Here is a 13,814-nt window from a genome sequence, read left to right as displayed (position 1 = left end):
ATCTTTGGAGTCCCTTTCAGCTCACATTCTAAATACCAGATTTAGAATTTTTACAGAAAAATAACATGAGATATTATGGGGTCAAGGGGGAGTGGTTGTTTTAACTATTGGAAGATTCCTGAAAAACATCTGGTGGGATTTCAAGAATTATTTTAGGAATATTCCCAAATGTATTCCTAATGTACCAGTTCATGAAGGTGTCAGCCATGTTCCCCTTACCCTCTCACTCCCTCCTATCTAACTAATGAGGACAGAGTTCAGGTATAGGAACCTCTTTATTTCCCAAACAGCCCATTTTGTTGCCCTGTCCTATTTCCATGTCTTTGCGCAGTCCCTGTAGTATCTCTCTTTGCTGCCATATCTTGCAATTTTTAACTGCTGTCATCTCCTTCAAGAGGACCTTTCAGTTGTAAGGATCTCCCCCTCTATCATTCGACATTTATATATTTACTTATCTTTGAACCTATGGTAGCCCCTTCACTAGAATTTAAGCTCATAAAGGGCAGGAACCATTCTTCATTTTGTACTTCAACACTCATTGCTTAGCAGTGTTATTGACCAGATAGCAGGCACTTCATAAATGTGTTAATCGATTCATGGAACTCTGTGCTCTACCAGGTTTTTATTTTTTATTTTTTATTCTGTATTCTCTTTGTGTACAAATCTTACCCCTTTACTAGACTTATTTCCTTGTGGATAGATTTTTTTCACCTTTTGTGCTCTCCATTCCCAGTAGAACATCTTAGCAGATTCTTAATAAGTGTTTGTTGAATGTCACTGAAAGGATGAAAGTCTATAAAATCTGAAGTTTTCATGAGAAGAGGAAGGCAGCTGTAGAAACCAGTTGGCTGATCAGGGAGCTCTTTAATGAGCTTATTTTAGGATATAAAGGAAATGTAAACAAGGATAGCTTTTTTTTTTTTTAATGGCATATGAGAAAAGTATTTAAAAGTCTAAAGCAAATAATTTAATTGAAGAAATATTCATTAACTGCCTACTGTATGCAAGGCACTGAGGATGCAAAAACCCAAAGTAAACATTCTGTGTCCTCATGGGGGATATATGACAGGAAGATGAATAACACAGGAGGCAACCTGTACATAGATATTTTCATGCAAAATGCATACTAGATAAATTTTAAAATGTTAAGACAAGAAGGACTCTTCTCTAGCTATGTTGAGGCAAGAAGAGGATCAGGCCCATTTGCTTGGGACAGATGGTATAATAGAATGTTTGTTGAGTAAGTGAACATATGAAGAGAGAAAATAGACCTATTTAGCTGATATTCTTCTGGCTTTTCCAGAGAAGAGAATGATTTTCCATCTGAAAAGGGTATAACATGCTTTGTGCTGATAGAATGTAAGGCATTTAGGGCAAAGACTCTTCATTTTTCTCTTCATTTCCCCAGCCACCTAGCGCAGTGCCTAAAATATAGGGTTCTTAAAGAGGGATGGAATGGAGACCCTCCAAATAAATGAGAAAATAATTATAATCTACATTCATATAGTATTTACATTTACAAGCAGCTTTTCTTTTAAATGTGAAGAAACTGAGGAATGGAGAGATTGCAATTTGCCCATGGTCACATAGTTAACAGTTAGTAAATTGGGAACTCAAATCTTCATTTCTGACTCCTAGATTATGATTCATTAATCCCCTATGCTGATCCTTCTTCCTACACGATTAAGAAAGCACCTAGCTACAAATATCTAATCCTTGGCCAGTCACATTACAGAGTAACTGAAGAACCACTGTTAGGAATCTTGGAGAATATAAGAGATGGTAAAAGGCTAACACTTACATAGTCTCATTTAATTTCTCAAGGTGGGGCATAGGATTGGATTCTAGAAGCACACTAATTTCGCATCTATTTTTGGGGAGAGGAGAGAATATGAGGTAGTTTAATGCACTGTTGGTAAAATTGTAAGGTGATCCAATTGTTCTAGAAAATAATATAAAACCATAGCCCAAAGTCACTAAACTGTTTATACCCTTTGACCTAATGATATCACTACTAGGCTTATGTGCCCCAAAAGATCAACAGAAGAGAGAAAGGAAATATTTGAAGCTGCGACTTTTTGTTTTAACAAATAACTGAAAACAAAGTAAGTGTCCATCAATTGGGGAAAGGGTAACCGATTGTAGTATATTCCAGTAATGGAATTATTATTGTACTGAAGAAATGACAAGAGGCATAGATTCAAAGAAATTTGGGAGGACCTAGATGAACTGATAAAAAGATGATTTATCAGAACCAAGAGATCAATTTTTACAATGGCTACGAAGGAAAACTCTGGAGAATGCAATGACCCACCTTGTTTCCAGAACACTAAGGAGAAAGTCACTTTCTCACTTCCTAGAAGATAGGTGATGAATTCTAGGTATAAATTAAGACCTACATCCTCTAACATTGTCAATCTTTAGATTTGTTTTTTGTGATTCTATGTAATTGTTACTAGAGGGGATCTTTTATTTGAAGTTGAATAAAGCAAGGGAATGATTGTGATTCTGAAAAAGAAAAAAAATGAATCATTAAAAATAAACACTATAAGGTTCAGAAACAGACAGGCAAATAGGACATTGTTAGAATTACTATGTTAAGTTTGGAATATTCACAAACGAGTAAGCAATAGAGGAGATTCTGTTTCACATGTGCTCTTATTTTTATCAGTTTTTTTTTTTGTCTTTGTGTGTACAGTGTTATATTTGTATATATTTGTTGAATTTTGCCAAGCTCACAATATTAATTTTAAAACCTATCATTTCTTTTTTGGTACTTTAAAAAGCAAATTGTGACTGTTACAAACATATAACATTGTTAGGTTCATGAAAAGCATTATATGTATAAGAGAGAAAATCCAAGTGCTGTGCAAGGTTATTAGGGGTGGAGAATAAGAGATGGTTACTGAATGAAGGGATAATGGAGTGTTTCATGAAGAACATGGCAGCTGAATTGGACCTGCAAGTGGAGATAGCATTTGAAAAGACAGCGATTAGAATAACCAGGAAACCTCATGAGCAAAATTAATGAAGGCACAGAGTCTGCAAGAAGAACAAGAGGGAGGGCATGGTGTGTTATGAGCAAGCATAGGGTGGTGAGAGGTTGCTGAGAGCTTTAAATCTTAGGGTAAGGAGTTTATATTTTATAGGTAAGCCATTAAATCATGGTGATTTCAGAAGCGACATTCATTCATTCAATAAGCATTTATTAAATATTAGTGTGGAAAAATGAATAGATGCCCATCGATTGGGTAATGACTGAATAAGTTATTGTATATGAAAGTAATGGAAAAGTATTATTGTTCTATTAAAAATGATGAATAAGCTGGAAAGATTTACATGAACTGAATTTGAGTGAAATAAGCAGAACGAAGAATACATTGCCCACAATAACAGCAAGACTGCAATGATGAATTAAAAAAGATTTGGTTTTTTCGGTGCTTCGGTTATCCAAGGCAATCCCAATAAACTTTGAATAGAAAATGACATCTGCATCCAGAAAGAGATCTATGGAGATTGAATGTTCGAAGGATTTTTCTGTTTTTGTTTTTGTTTGTTTTTTGTTCTGTGATGGTTTTCCCTTTTGTTCAGATTTTTTTCTCCCAACATGATTCATAAAGAAATGTGTATTTTAAAAGTTAATATACATGTATAACCAGAAAAATCGATAAAACAATTAAATAAAAATAACCAGTGTGTCAGATCTAGATACAAAACCAAAATCATATTCTGTGCAAATACAGATAAACCTGGTAATATAATGGAAGGAAGAACTGGAATGGAAGAGAGAGTTTTTGGTTTGTAAGAACTACAAGGAAATAATACCCTATACCAAGATAAGGTCAAAATGGGTTCATGGATTTAGACATAAAAGTTGATTATATAAACAAATTAGGAGAACAACAGATATTTTCTCTCTCAGATCTGTGAAGAAGGAAGGAATTTATGGCCAAAGAAGAATAATTTTGATATTAAATTTTAAAAGTTTTTGCACAAACAAAACTAATGCAGCCAAAATTAGATAAGAAGCAGAAAATAGGTGGGGTTGGAGGGAAGGGTAGAGGGGGAGGAAATTTTATATCTAAGATTTCTAATAAAGGCCTCATTTCTAAATATAGAGAATTAACTCAAATTTATAATAATATAAGCCATTGTCCAATTGATAAATGGTCAGAGGATATGAATAGACAATTTTCAGATGAAGAAATTAAAGCCATTTCTAGTCATGAAAAAATGCTCTAATTTGCTATTAATTAGAGGAATGTAAATTAAGACAACTCTGAGTGTGAACCACTACATGGAATTCCCAATCCCTCTATTTTTGTCTGCCTGCATTTTTGATTTCCTTCACAGGTTAATGGTACACTATTTCAAAGTCCGATTTTTCTTGTGCAGCAAAATAACTCTATGGACCTGTACACGTATATTGTATTTAACTTTAACATATTTAACATGTATTAGTCTACCTGCCATCTGGGGGAGTGGGTGGGGGGAAGGAGGGGAAAAATTGGAACAAAAGATTTTGCAACTGTCAATGCTGAAAAATTACCCATGCATATATCTTGTAAATAAAAAGCTATAATAAAAAAAGACAACTCTGAGATAGCACTTCACAACTCTCAAATTGGTTCAGATGACAGAAAACAATAATGATAAATATTGGAGGGAATGTGGGAAAACTGAAATACTAATACATTGTTGGTGGAGTTGTGAAATGATCCAGCCATTCTGGAGAACAATTTGGAACTATGCCCAAAGAACTATCAAACTGTGCATATCCTTTGATCCAGTAGTGTTCCTACTGGGTCTGTATCCCAAAGAGATCTTAAAGGAGGGAAAGGGTCCCATATGTGCAAAAATGTTTGTGGCAGCCCTGTTTGTAGTGGCCAGAAACTGGAAACTGAATGGATGCCCATCAATTGGAGAATGGCTGGGTAAATTGTGGTATATGAATGTTATGGAATATTATTGCTCTGTAAGAAATGACCAACAGGATGAATACAGAGAGACTTAGAAAGACCTATATGAAATGGTGCTAAGTGAAATGAGCAGAACAAAGAAAACATTATATATACAATAACAAGATAATGTAATGCTCAAACTGTGATAGATGTGACTTTTCTGAATAATGTGGGGATTCAAGGAAATTCCAATAGTTTTAGGATGGGAAATGCTATCCACATATGAGAGAGAACTATGGAGACTGAATATAGATCAAAGCATAGTATTTTCACCTTTTTGTTTTTTCCCATTTTTTCCTCTTTTGGTCTTTTTTTCTTGCATAACATGACAAATATGGAAATATATTTTTAAAAATTGTTCATATTTAGTCCGTATTAGTTTGCTTGTTGTCTTGAGGGTGAGGAAAGTAGAAAAAATTTGGTACACAAAAATCTTACAAAAACGAATGTTGAAAACTGTTTACATGTATTTGGGAAAATAATAGTATTGAAGAGAACAACACAAAAAAGAGTTGGGCTATCCCAGCTTCTACTAACTGGGCAGGCACCTCACAGAAAAAAGTTTCTTCTTCCTCTCAGTCCCACAATGTTCCCCTTTGGGGAATGTACTACTTATAAAGGGATGATACTATTATAGCCTCACACGAGCTATTCCATTTTCCACCCACACCTTGAACTTCTTGCTACCCAAGGATCTGAAGTTTCAATAAATCGACAAACATTTATTAAGTGCCTATTAGTTCTAGGCAGGCACTATGCCTAGAACAGGGATACAAAAAAGAAGCAAAAGACGGTTCCTGCACTCATGGAACTCACAGTTCCATATGGGAGACAACAAGGAAACAAATATATATAAAGCAAACTCTCCAGGATAGATAAAAAGTAATCAACAGGGAAAGCACAGGAATTAAGAGGGGCTTCCTGTATGAGGTGGGATTTTATTGAGACTTAAAGGAAACGAAAGAAGTCAATACTGCAGTGGGTGAGAGAGAGCTTTATAGACAGAGGGTATGCAGAGAAAATACCCAGAGATGAGAGATGAAGTGTGTCTTTTGCAGAACAGCCTGAAGGCCAATGTCACTAGCATAGGAGATGTGGGGGAATAAGGTGTAAGAAAATTGGAAAGATAGGTGATGGCTAGGCAGTGATAGAATTTGAATTCCAAAGAAAGCACTTCATATTTGATTTTAGGAGTCACTGGAAGTTATTGAGTAAGATGGATGACATGGTCAGATTGCCCTTCAGGAAGATCTCTTTAGTGGCCAAATGAAGGATGGGTTGGAGTCCAAAGACAGGTAGACCCAGCAGTGGCTATTGTAGCGTACAGGTGGGAGGTGATGAGGGCATTAGAGAGAGGAGGATGTATTCAGGTGTTGCAGATCTCACCAACGGGTTAGGCACAGGGATGAGATAACTCCTAAATTGTGAGCCTGAGGGACTGGGAGGATGGTCTTACCTTCTGTAGTATGAGGAAGGGTGTGTGTTATATGTGTCTGGGGGGATTTAGGTGAACAATAATGAGCTCTCTTCTGGATAGGTTTAGTTTGAGATGCCAACTGGGCATGTTGGGACTTCTGGATGGCAGTTGGAGATGGGATAGTGGAGGTCACTAGTCAGCATAGAAATGGTCATTAAACCCATGGGAGCTGCTGAAATCACCAAGTGAAGGTGTACAGAGGAAGAAAAGAAAAGGACCCAGGACAGGAGCCAAGGGACACCTATGGTGTCATCTGGAGGAGGATCCAGCAAGAAGACTGAGGAGTCAATGGTTTCCACACAGCTAGTGTCTGGAGCTCTGGAGCACATAGAACCCATTTTTCCTTTCACCTGAACTTGGAGGATTGCTGAGGAGCAAATGACCTGGCTTCCATCCCTTCTCTCAGACGTTGCTGATTATTCTCATTCCTTATTCCATTCCTCAGCTGCTGAATCCCATGACCCTACACGTATTAGGAAGTGTCCAACTAGCCACCAGATGATAAAATGATTCTCTGTCTGGTAGTAGACCCTCTCACCAAGTTGCTGGTTTGCCTCAGTGAGATTATCTCAAAGCCATTTCCACTAACCATTATAGTGATCAATATTTGACCTTTGTTGCCCATCTAACCCATCTAGCCACATTGTAAATCCTCTTTAGGCCCTATTTATCTTCTTGTAGGTTTCACTTGGACAGGCCCATTGAAATCCTCATTTTAATGCTGAGTGTCATAAAACCTCCAATCAAAAGAATACCCATTCTTCCTCTAAACTTGGTAAGCTTTGCATACCGAGGCTCTTATATCCTTCTTATATTCTACTTTATATTTACTTGTATTTATGTCATTTAGTTAAAACTGTAAACTTCTTTAGGAGGACCTGAGTTCAAATCTGATCTCAGACACTTAACACTTTCTAGCTGTGTGACCTTGAGCAAGTCACTTAACTCCAATTGCCTCAGCAAAAGGAAAAAAGAAAAAAACTAAACTTCTCGAAGACAGGGACTGTATCTTATTTATCCTTATTTCCAATAATCCTAATATAGATCTTACATATAGATGTGCTCAATAAAGAGAACAATTATTTATAAAATATAAGTTAAATGAGTAAATTACATACAAGGGCCTTGAGAAACGAACTTCTGTCATAATAGTCTGTGACTTTTAAAAGCTTTCCTAAAATGAACACTCTATTATCCCTGTTTCAGTGACTCCCCAAGCTGGATTTCTAACCTTCTCTTCTGCCCTTCCAACTAACTGGTGAGCAGTCGAGGTCCAGCCAACACAACAAACTCAACATGTCTAAAACCACAAACATTTATTATCCCACAGTTTTTGTCTATAGAAATTTCACTCTCCTTTTAAAGCCAAATGTCATTCCCTCCAAAAAGTCTTACTTAGTCTTTTAGCAAATGTACTTTCTTCCTTCTGTGAAACCCAATAGCTTTTGTATCCGCAGGATGACATTTAGACCATCCTGTCTTCTATTTAGTTATTTCTGTCTCTTCTTTCTCATCCTACTTGCAAATATCTTGAAGAAAGAGGCAGTTGGTGCACATGTCTTCCTTGTCTTTATATCTGTCACCATCTAGCACAGTATTCCAAATAAAGCTGTTGAATTGGATAGCAGCTTCTCCAATAAATAAAATTTTTATTAAGCATTAAACATTGCCTGAAAATGGGGACTGGCAGTCACACAGAACAGTGAAAAACAACTCAGATAGAGACAGGGGCTCCCAATTCTTGCATAAGGATTCCTGTGGGCTGCATATTGGCTTAGAAAATCACATATTATTCCTTGAATTTTCTCCTTGATAATAAGATACCAATGTAGAATTATGGTGATCATAGAACATGATACATATCTAATTTAGCATGATGAAAATGCTCAAAGGATCTTGATGCTAGAGGTTTTAGTTTTTCCATTTGTAAAATGCTGGATTTTATGTCACATGTTGCACCAAACTACCTTGGATTATTATTGCTCCTTTCAAATGCTATCATTACTGTAATACCGCTTTCAAAAGATAATGCAATGATGCATTTCAATGGCATAATTCTTTGTCAGAAACTCTCCAATCAGTAGTGGTTAGCCAAAACAGAGAAAATATACAATTGAATATGAGAAAAAGAAAATCACATATTAGCATTACCTATGTTCTATTGTGTTTGTATTTATTTTATTAGACATTTTTTTCAAAAATATTTTCACTTAGTTCTGTCACACTCTGGGAGTGTTGTGGCCTGCAGCTGCCTGTCTGACACCTCAGATAAAGTGCCATTTAGAATGTTTAAACAATTGCAGTACATAACTGTGATGGAATAAAACTACTCCACCCACAGGTTAAAGGCCAGTTCTGGTCAGGTTCACATTAATTGGATCAATTTAGAGAAACACAGGAAGATATAAATGGAAAAAGCAGCAGCAGAAATGCAATGTATATGATGACAACATAGACATAAATAATGATCAACTAAAATTCAACACTGTGTAATTATAATGGCCAAGTCGGACCTTAAGACTTGAGAGAACACACCTCCTACCTTCCCTTCAGGAACATTTTTTATTAGCTCCCCACCTCTTTCTTTAAACACTGTATGGCCAAAATGGCTTTCCTGCCTGTGTTTACAGACAGTATTTAGTTTTCTCCATGTATTTAGTTGTAATTCATTTGCTGCTCACCTCTACTTCTTAGAATCCTTCACTTCAAAGCTCAGCCCTCAGTTTTTCCAGTTAGCAGTACCTTCTCCTGCCCAAATTACCCATAATTTTTATGTGTATATGTTTCCCCCAAAAGCTTTGCAAGATACTCCAAGGCGGGGATTATTTCCTTGTTATCTTTGGGCTTCCACCAGCTATTGTGCTTGGCACATTTTAGGTATTTTATGTCAATTGGTTTCAAGAATAAGGGACTGGAATATTGCCTCTATTGCAAATCAAGGCAAATTGTATTGGTCAGCTTTCTTTTTCTTCTTCACTTTTGTTCCAAGGGAAGCCTGGGGTGGGGAAGGAGGAGAGTTTACAAGATGTCAGGTAGGGGTAGATATCTGGAAAGGAATGTGATGTAAAAATTTTTTTAAAAATTCATAATTAATCTGGGGGAAGAAGAATGAGGGCATTGAATTAAATGAACCCTAAGGTCCAGTTCTAAAATCCTAAAACCTTTTTCCTGTCACTTGATATAAATGGGGGCAGCCTACTTCAAGAATTGTGAAGAAAGCAGAGGATTCTGGGAAATCAGGCCAAAAAACTGATCCTGGTTCAAGTTAGGAAATAATTTTCAGATGGTTATCAGCAAGGGCCTAGGTCATATTGTTTACTTTGCCTTCTCTCCTCAACTAGGAATGAAACCTCTGGGATCCAGCCGTTGGGCAAAGTAAAAATTTTTCTAGTTGCTCATCTATTCACTCACTTTCCCAAAAAACTTGTTCTACGATCAGGAACATTAAAACGTCTGTAATATTTGAAAGATTGTGGAGGTACTTCATTCAGTCCTGGAGGACAAAAACATCATCCAGACTTTGAAAAAAGGGAAGCAAACCACAGGACTTTCAATTCTAAAAGATATTGTGAAAGACTCAGCAGACAGAATTCTAAAAGAGCTCACCATGACTTCAAGAATGACTTCGTGACAGACTGATTTTTGACAAAACTCCTAAATTTCTATCAAAGAAATGTTACATAATTTAAGCATTTTTAATTATAAAAAAAAACCGCTTCTATGGTATTCTTGTAGAAAAAGGCTTTGGAACACGAATGCTCAGTTTCAGCGGAGTCTCTGGCCCAGTCAACTTGAACAGGTTCTCTAAGGGAAAGCCCCAGGGACCCGTGCTTGGCTCCCGGCCAGCCCGCTAACGGTCTTGTTTTTTCCATCGCTAAGATAAAGGCAGGGTACCCACATCTAATCTGCAGGTGGCAGGGGGGAGGGGCAGCAGGAATAGCTCACTCACTCCGGGAGGGACAGGATTAAAAAAAAATCTCGTCAGGATAGAGCCAATATTGGCCGAGATCCCGAAGAGGGAGCCGAAGTGCGCAAGGACACAGTGATTTAGGGGCAGCATGTTAAGCCACTAATACCACAGTAAGCCGTGGGGGGTTTAGGGGCACAGAAAGCTCCATGTCAGTCAAGCTGTGAGCAGCTAATTGGAGCCCGCGCCAGCCGAGGCTCACAAGGAACTGGGACTCTTCCGGGAGAGCAGGATCACTGGAAAACGGGTCCGGTCCTCTTGCCACAGGCAGAAGCTGCGGCCCAAATGGGAGTCTAGTATCAGGAAAGATGCTCGCAGAGCCCCCCGCACGGAATGGGCCGTTGGAGGGGGAATCCCCGGGCTGCGTCTGTTCCCAGCAGTGGCTCCGACGCTAGCACTTGGGCCGGGGATCTCACTACCAGGTTGGACTAGCTGGACAGAGGGGCTTTCATAACTTTTCGCAAATCAACTATCATCCGAAACATTTTTGCATCAAAGATCGGGGGTTGAAAAATTGTTAAAAATTTAGTCAAGGCATTTTTCATAAAGGTCCCGGCTGTCAATGTGATCATCCAGTGACAGGTTCAAGTCAAATCCAGCCCGTTTTTCTCTGTCCTCATGTATTCTCTGGAAATTGGGGGTGATGGTGAGGTGCACCTTGTCCATTTTAAACATAACGTTACTTCTAACCACTCTCATTAGTGTACAGGAAATTTAAAGGCAGGTTGGAAGTACCCGCTATCCGGTCCTGCCCCGCCCCGCCCCGCCCCGCCCCGCCCCAGGCAGCTCCTGGCGCAGAGCAGCGCCCGGAGATGCTGTCTCCTCGGCGTCCCGACCTAATGTAGGGAAGGGCCAGAACCGGCCGCTGGCTGGAGGCCACCTGCTCCCTTTCCCATCCCACTAAAGGGTAAGGTCGAGGATCCAGGTGAGATTGGGGTAACGAGATTCCCCCTCCCCTCCTCCCCCCAACGCGCTCGCCGAGATACGCCTTCCTCTCCTCCCCAACGCGGCGGGTAACAGACAGAAGCAGTCCAAAGGTTTAAACAATTTATTGAGCCAAAAAAAAAAAATAGAAAAAAGGCCAACGAGGGCATGTGAAAGCGCCTTGGGCCCCGATCCGCGGCTTTTGGGGAGGCCGCGGCCCCGAGCGATTGTACATTGCGCACAGAAGGCATCAATTTCCCGCCGGGCCCCGAGTCGCAGGCGGGGAGCCCTGGTCCCCTTCACCCCAGCCCCCAGCAGAGGGGAGGGGCACGAGCCCGCCTGGGCCCGGCCCAGGAGGAAGGTGGGGCGGTTCCCCCCCGCCCCGCCCCCGCAGCCAACCAGCGGCCTCGCCCGCCCCTCCCCCCACCCCCACCGCGCACGCGAGCTCTAGCAATTGGAGCCCAAGGACCCGTCGCCATGGCGACAGTCCTGTTGCCAATAGCGAGAGCCAATAAGGGCGTCGCCGGGGCTGTTTCAAAATTCTAAAGCAAACAACAAAAAAAAAAAATCGCTACAGCAGTCGGGGGCGGGGATCCGCGAAGGCGAAGCAGTGGGAGGGTTAACACTCAAAGGCATCCCGACGCATCCCTGCGTCCCCTCCCCCCGACCCCCGGGGTTCCGACCGGGAACACTGTCCAGGGGCTGGAGGTAGGGCTGCCCTGTAAACAAACAGTACAAAACCTACACAAAGGGTTTAAAAAAAAAAAACCGTCCCCTCCCCCACCCCGAATCCAAACGTTATAAAAATAACCATTTGGGTGTCGGGGCTGCAAGTCGGCGCCTCTCCACCCGATCTCGGGCCGCGGGCGACTCGCTCAGTCCGTGGCGGAGGGAGGTGGGCACTCGGCGGGGGCGGCTGTCACAGCTTGGGTACCGCAGGGTAGGCGGGGGTAAAGACAAGGAGGCAGCCGAGAGGGGGGCGGGGGAGAGTGGCCTCTCCCGGCCGGGCAGCCCCAGCGCTCCGGCCCGTACGGCCCACCCCCTAGGTCCCCCGGCCGCGGCGCGCTCACTTTCTGCCCTTGGGCACCTTGGGCACACTGGGCTTGGCCGACTTCTTCACTTTCTTGCCCCCGGACGCGGACGCCTTCTTGGCCGCTTTCTTGGTCTTGCCTTTGTCCTTCTTGCTGCCGCCGCCGCCCGCACCCTTCTTGTGGGAGCGTTTCTCGGGCTTCTTGGCCTTGGCCGGCTTCTTGTCGCCGCGCCGCGCCGAGGTCGCCGCCGAAGCCGCCGAGGCCGCCGCCTTCTTGGCCTTGTGGTGAGAGGCAGTCGAGCCGGAACCCTTCTTGTCGCCGCCGCCGCCGCCCTCCAGCTTCTTCTTGTTGAGCTTGAAGGAGCCGTTGGCACCCGTGCCCTTCACCTGCAGCAGCGTGTCGTTCTGCACCAGGGCCTTGATGGAGTACTTGAGGTAGGTGCGTCCGTTCTGCTGGTCGAACCACGGCACCTTTTTGGCCTCGTTGTAGATCTTGGCCAGCGACGAGCCATTGCGCTCGCCCAGCTTGCGGATCGTCTCCACCACCAGCTGGCTGTACTTGCCCGGCTGGTTCTTCTTCTTGTTGTTCTTCTTCTTCTTGGAGGGCGACAGCGACGACGAGCCCGCCTTGGCCTTCTTGCTGGCCGGCTTTTTCTCGGGGGTGTCGGGAGCCTCTTCGGCCGGGGTCAGGGGCAGCGCTTCTTCCAGTTCCACGGACATGGTAGCGAGCGGGTTGGTGGCCGGCGGCGCGCGGAAGCCGGGGGGACGGGAGGGGAAGAGGAAAGCGATGGGAGCCTGGCGCTCCGGGGAGGGGGGGCGGCGGGCGCAGAAGGAGCCGGCTTGCAACAGCGCGAGGCCGGGGCCGCTGCTTTTTCTGCCGCTGGGTACCAGGGTTGGGGCTGAGGATGAGCCTATGGCGCCGCTCCCACTTTGGTGTCTGAGCGCCGGGATCTAGCTGGGCGGGCTCCTGCGCGCGGCTTATATTGCTCGGCGGCGGACCACGTTGAGAACAACAACAGGCTGGTCCGGGGCCAGCACCAACTTGTGCTTCTTGGTGTCCCTTCTTGGGGCTTTATCTCCCCGGGCCACGGCGCCCGGGACCCGGAGTTGGGAGAAAACCGTTGTGCGGACGGTGCTTGACCGGGCTGCGCCCGGCTGGGGGCCTCCCGAGTCCGGAAAGAACCCCGAAAAGGGAAATAAAAGGGCACACCCTAAGCTCCGGGAGAGGGAGAGGAGGGGGGCGCCCTGTTTCAGGGTAATTATCATCCCCTGGCATCCTCGTCCCCGGGATCGAAGCCGGGCCTTGGGGAGAGAAGAGTGCACTTCTGAAGGCTGACCCCTCTCCGGGTCCCGGGGGGCTTCGGCGGGGGAATTGCCCCAGGTTTAATTTGTTGTAACTAACACAGTGCACGCCCTCACGTGGTAGGCTAGAGCAACATTAGCTAGCTGAGCTAG

General features: G+C 43.0%; 1 protein-coding gene across 1 annotated transcript; it reads right to left on the bottom strand.

The window, feature by feature from the left end:
- Nucleotides 1-11,438: 11,438 nt before the first annotated feature.
- On the bottom strand, nt 11,439-13,324 carry LOC127553047 (histone H1.10). Its single transcript, XM_051983457.1, has one exon. The coding sequence runs from the start codon at nt 13,077-13,079 to the stop codon at nt 12,396-12,398; it is 684 nt and encodes a 227-aa protein (XP_051839417.1). The 5' UTR covers nt 13,080-13,324; the 3' UTR covers nt 11,439-12,395.
- Nucleotides 13,325-13,814: the final 490 nt, after the last annotated feature.

Source organism: Antechinus flavipes, chromosome 1 (genome assembly GCF_016432865.1).
Source record: "Antechinus flavipes isolate AdamAnt ecotype Samford, QLD, Australia chromosome 1, AdamAnt_v2, whole genome shotgun sequence".
Taxonomy (NCBI): Eukaryota; Metazoa; Chordata; class Mammalia; order Dasyuromorphia; family Dasyuridae; genus Antechinus; species Antechinus flavipes.
This window is presented reverse-complemented; position numbering and strand designations above follow the sequence as displayed.

What these genes read in the sequence shown, in the direction of transcription:
- LOC127553047 (XM_051983457.1), bottom strand. Translation starts at nt 13,079, where the DNA reads ATGTCCGTGGAACTGGAAGAAGCGCTGCCCCTGACCCCGGCCGAAGAG.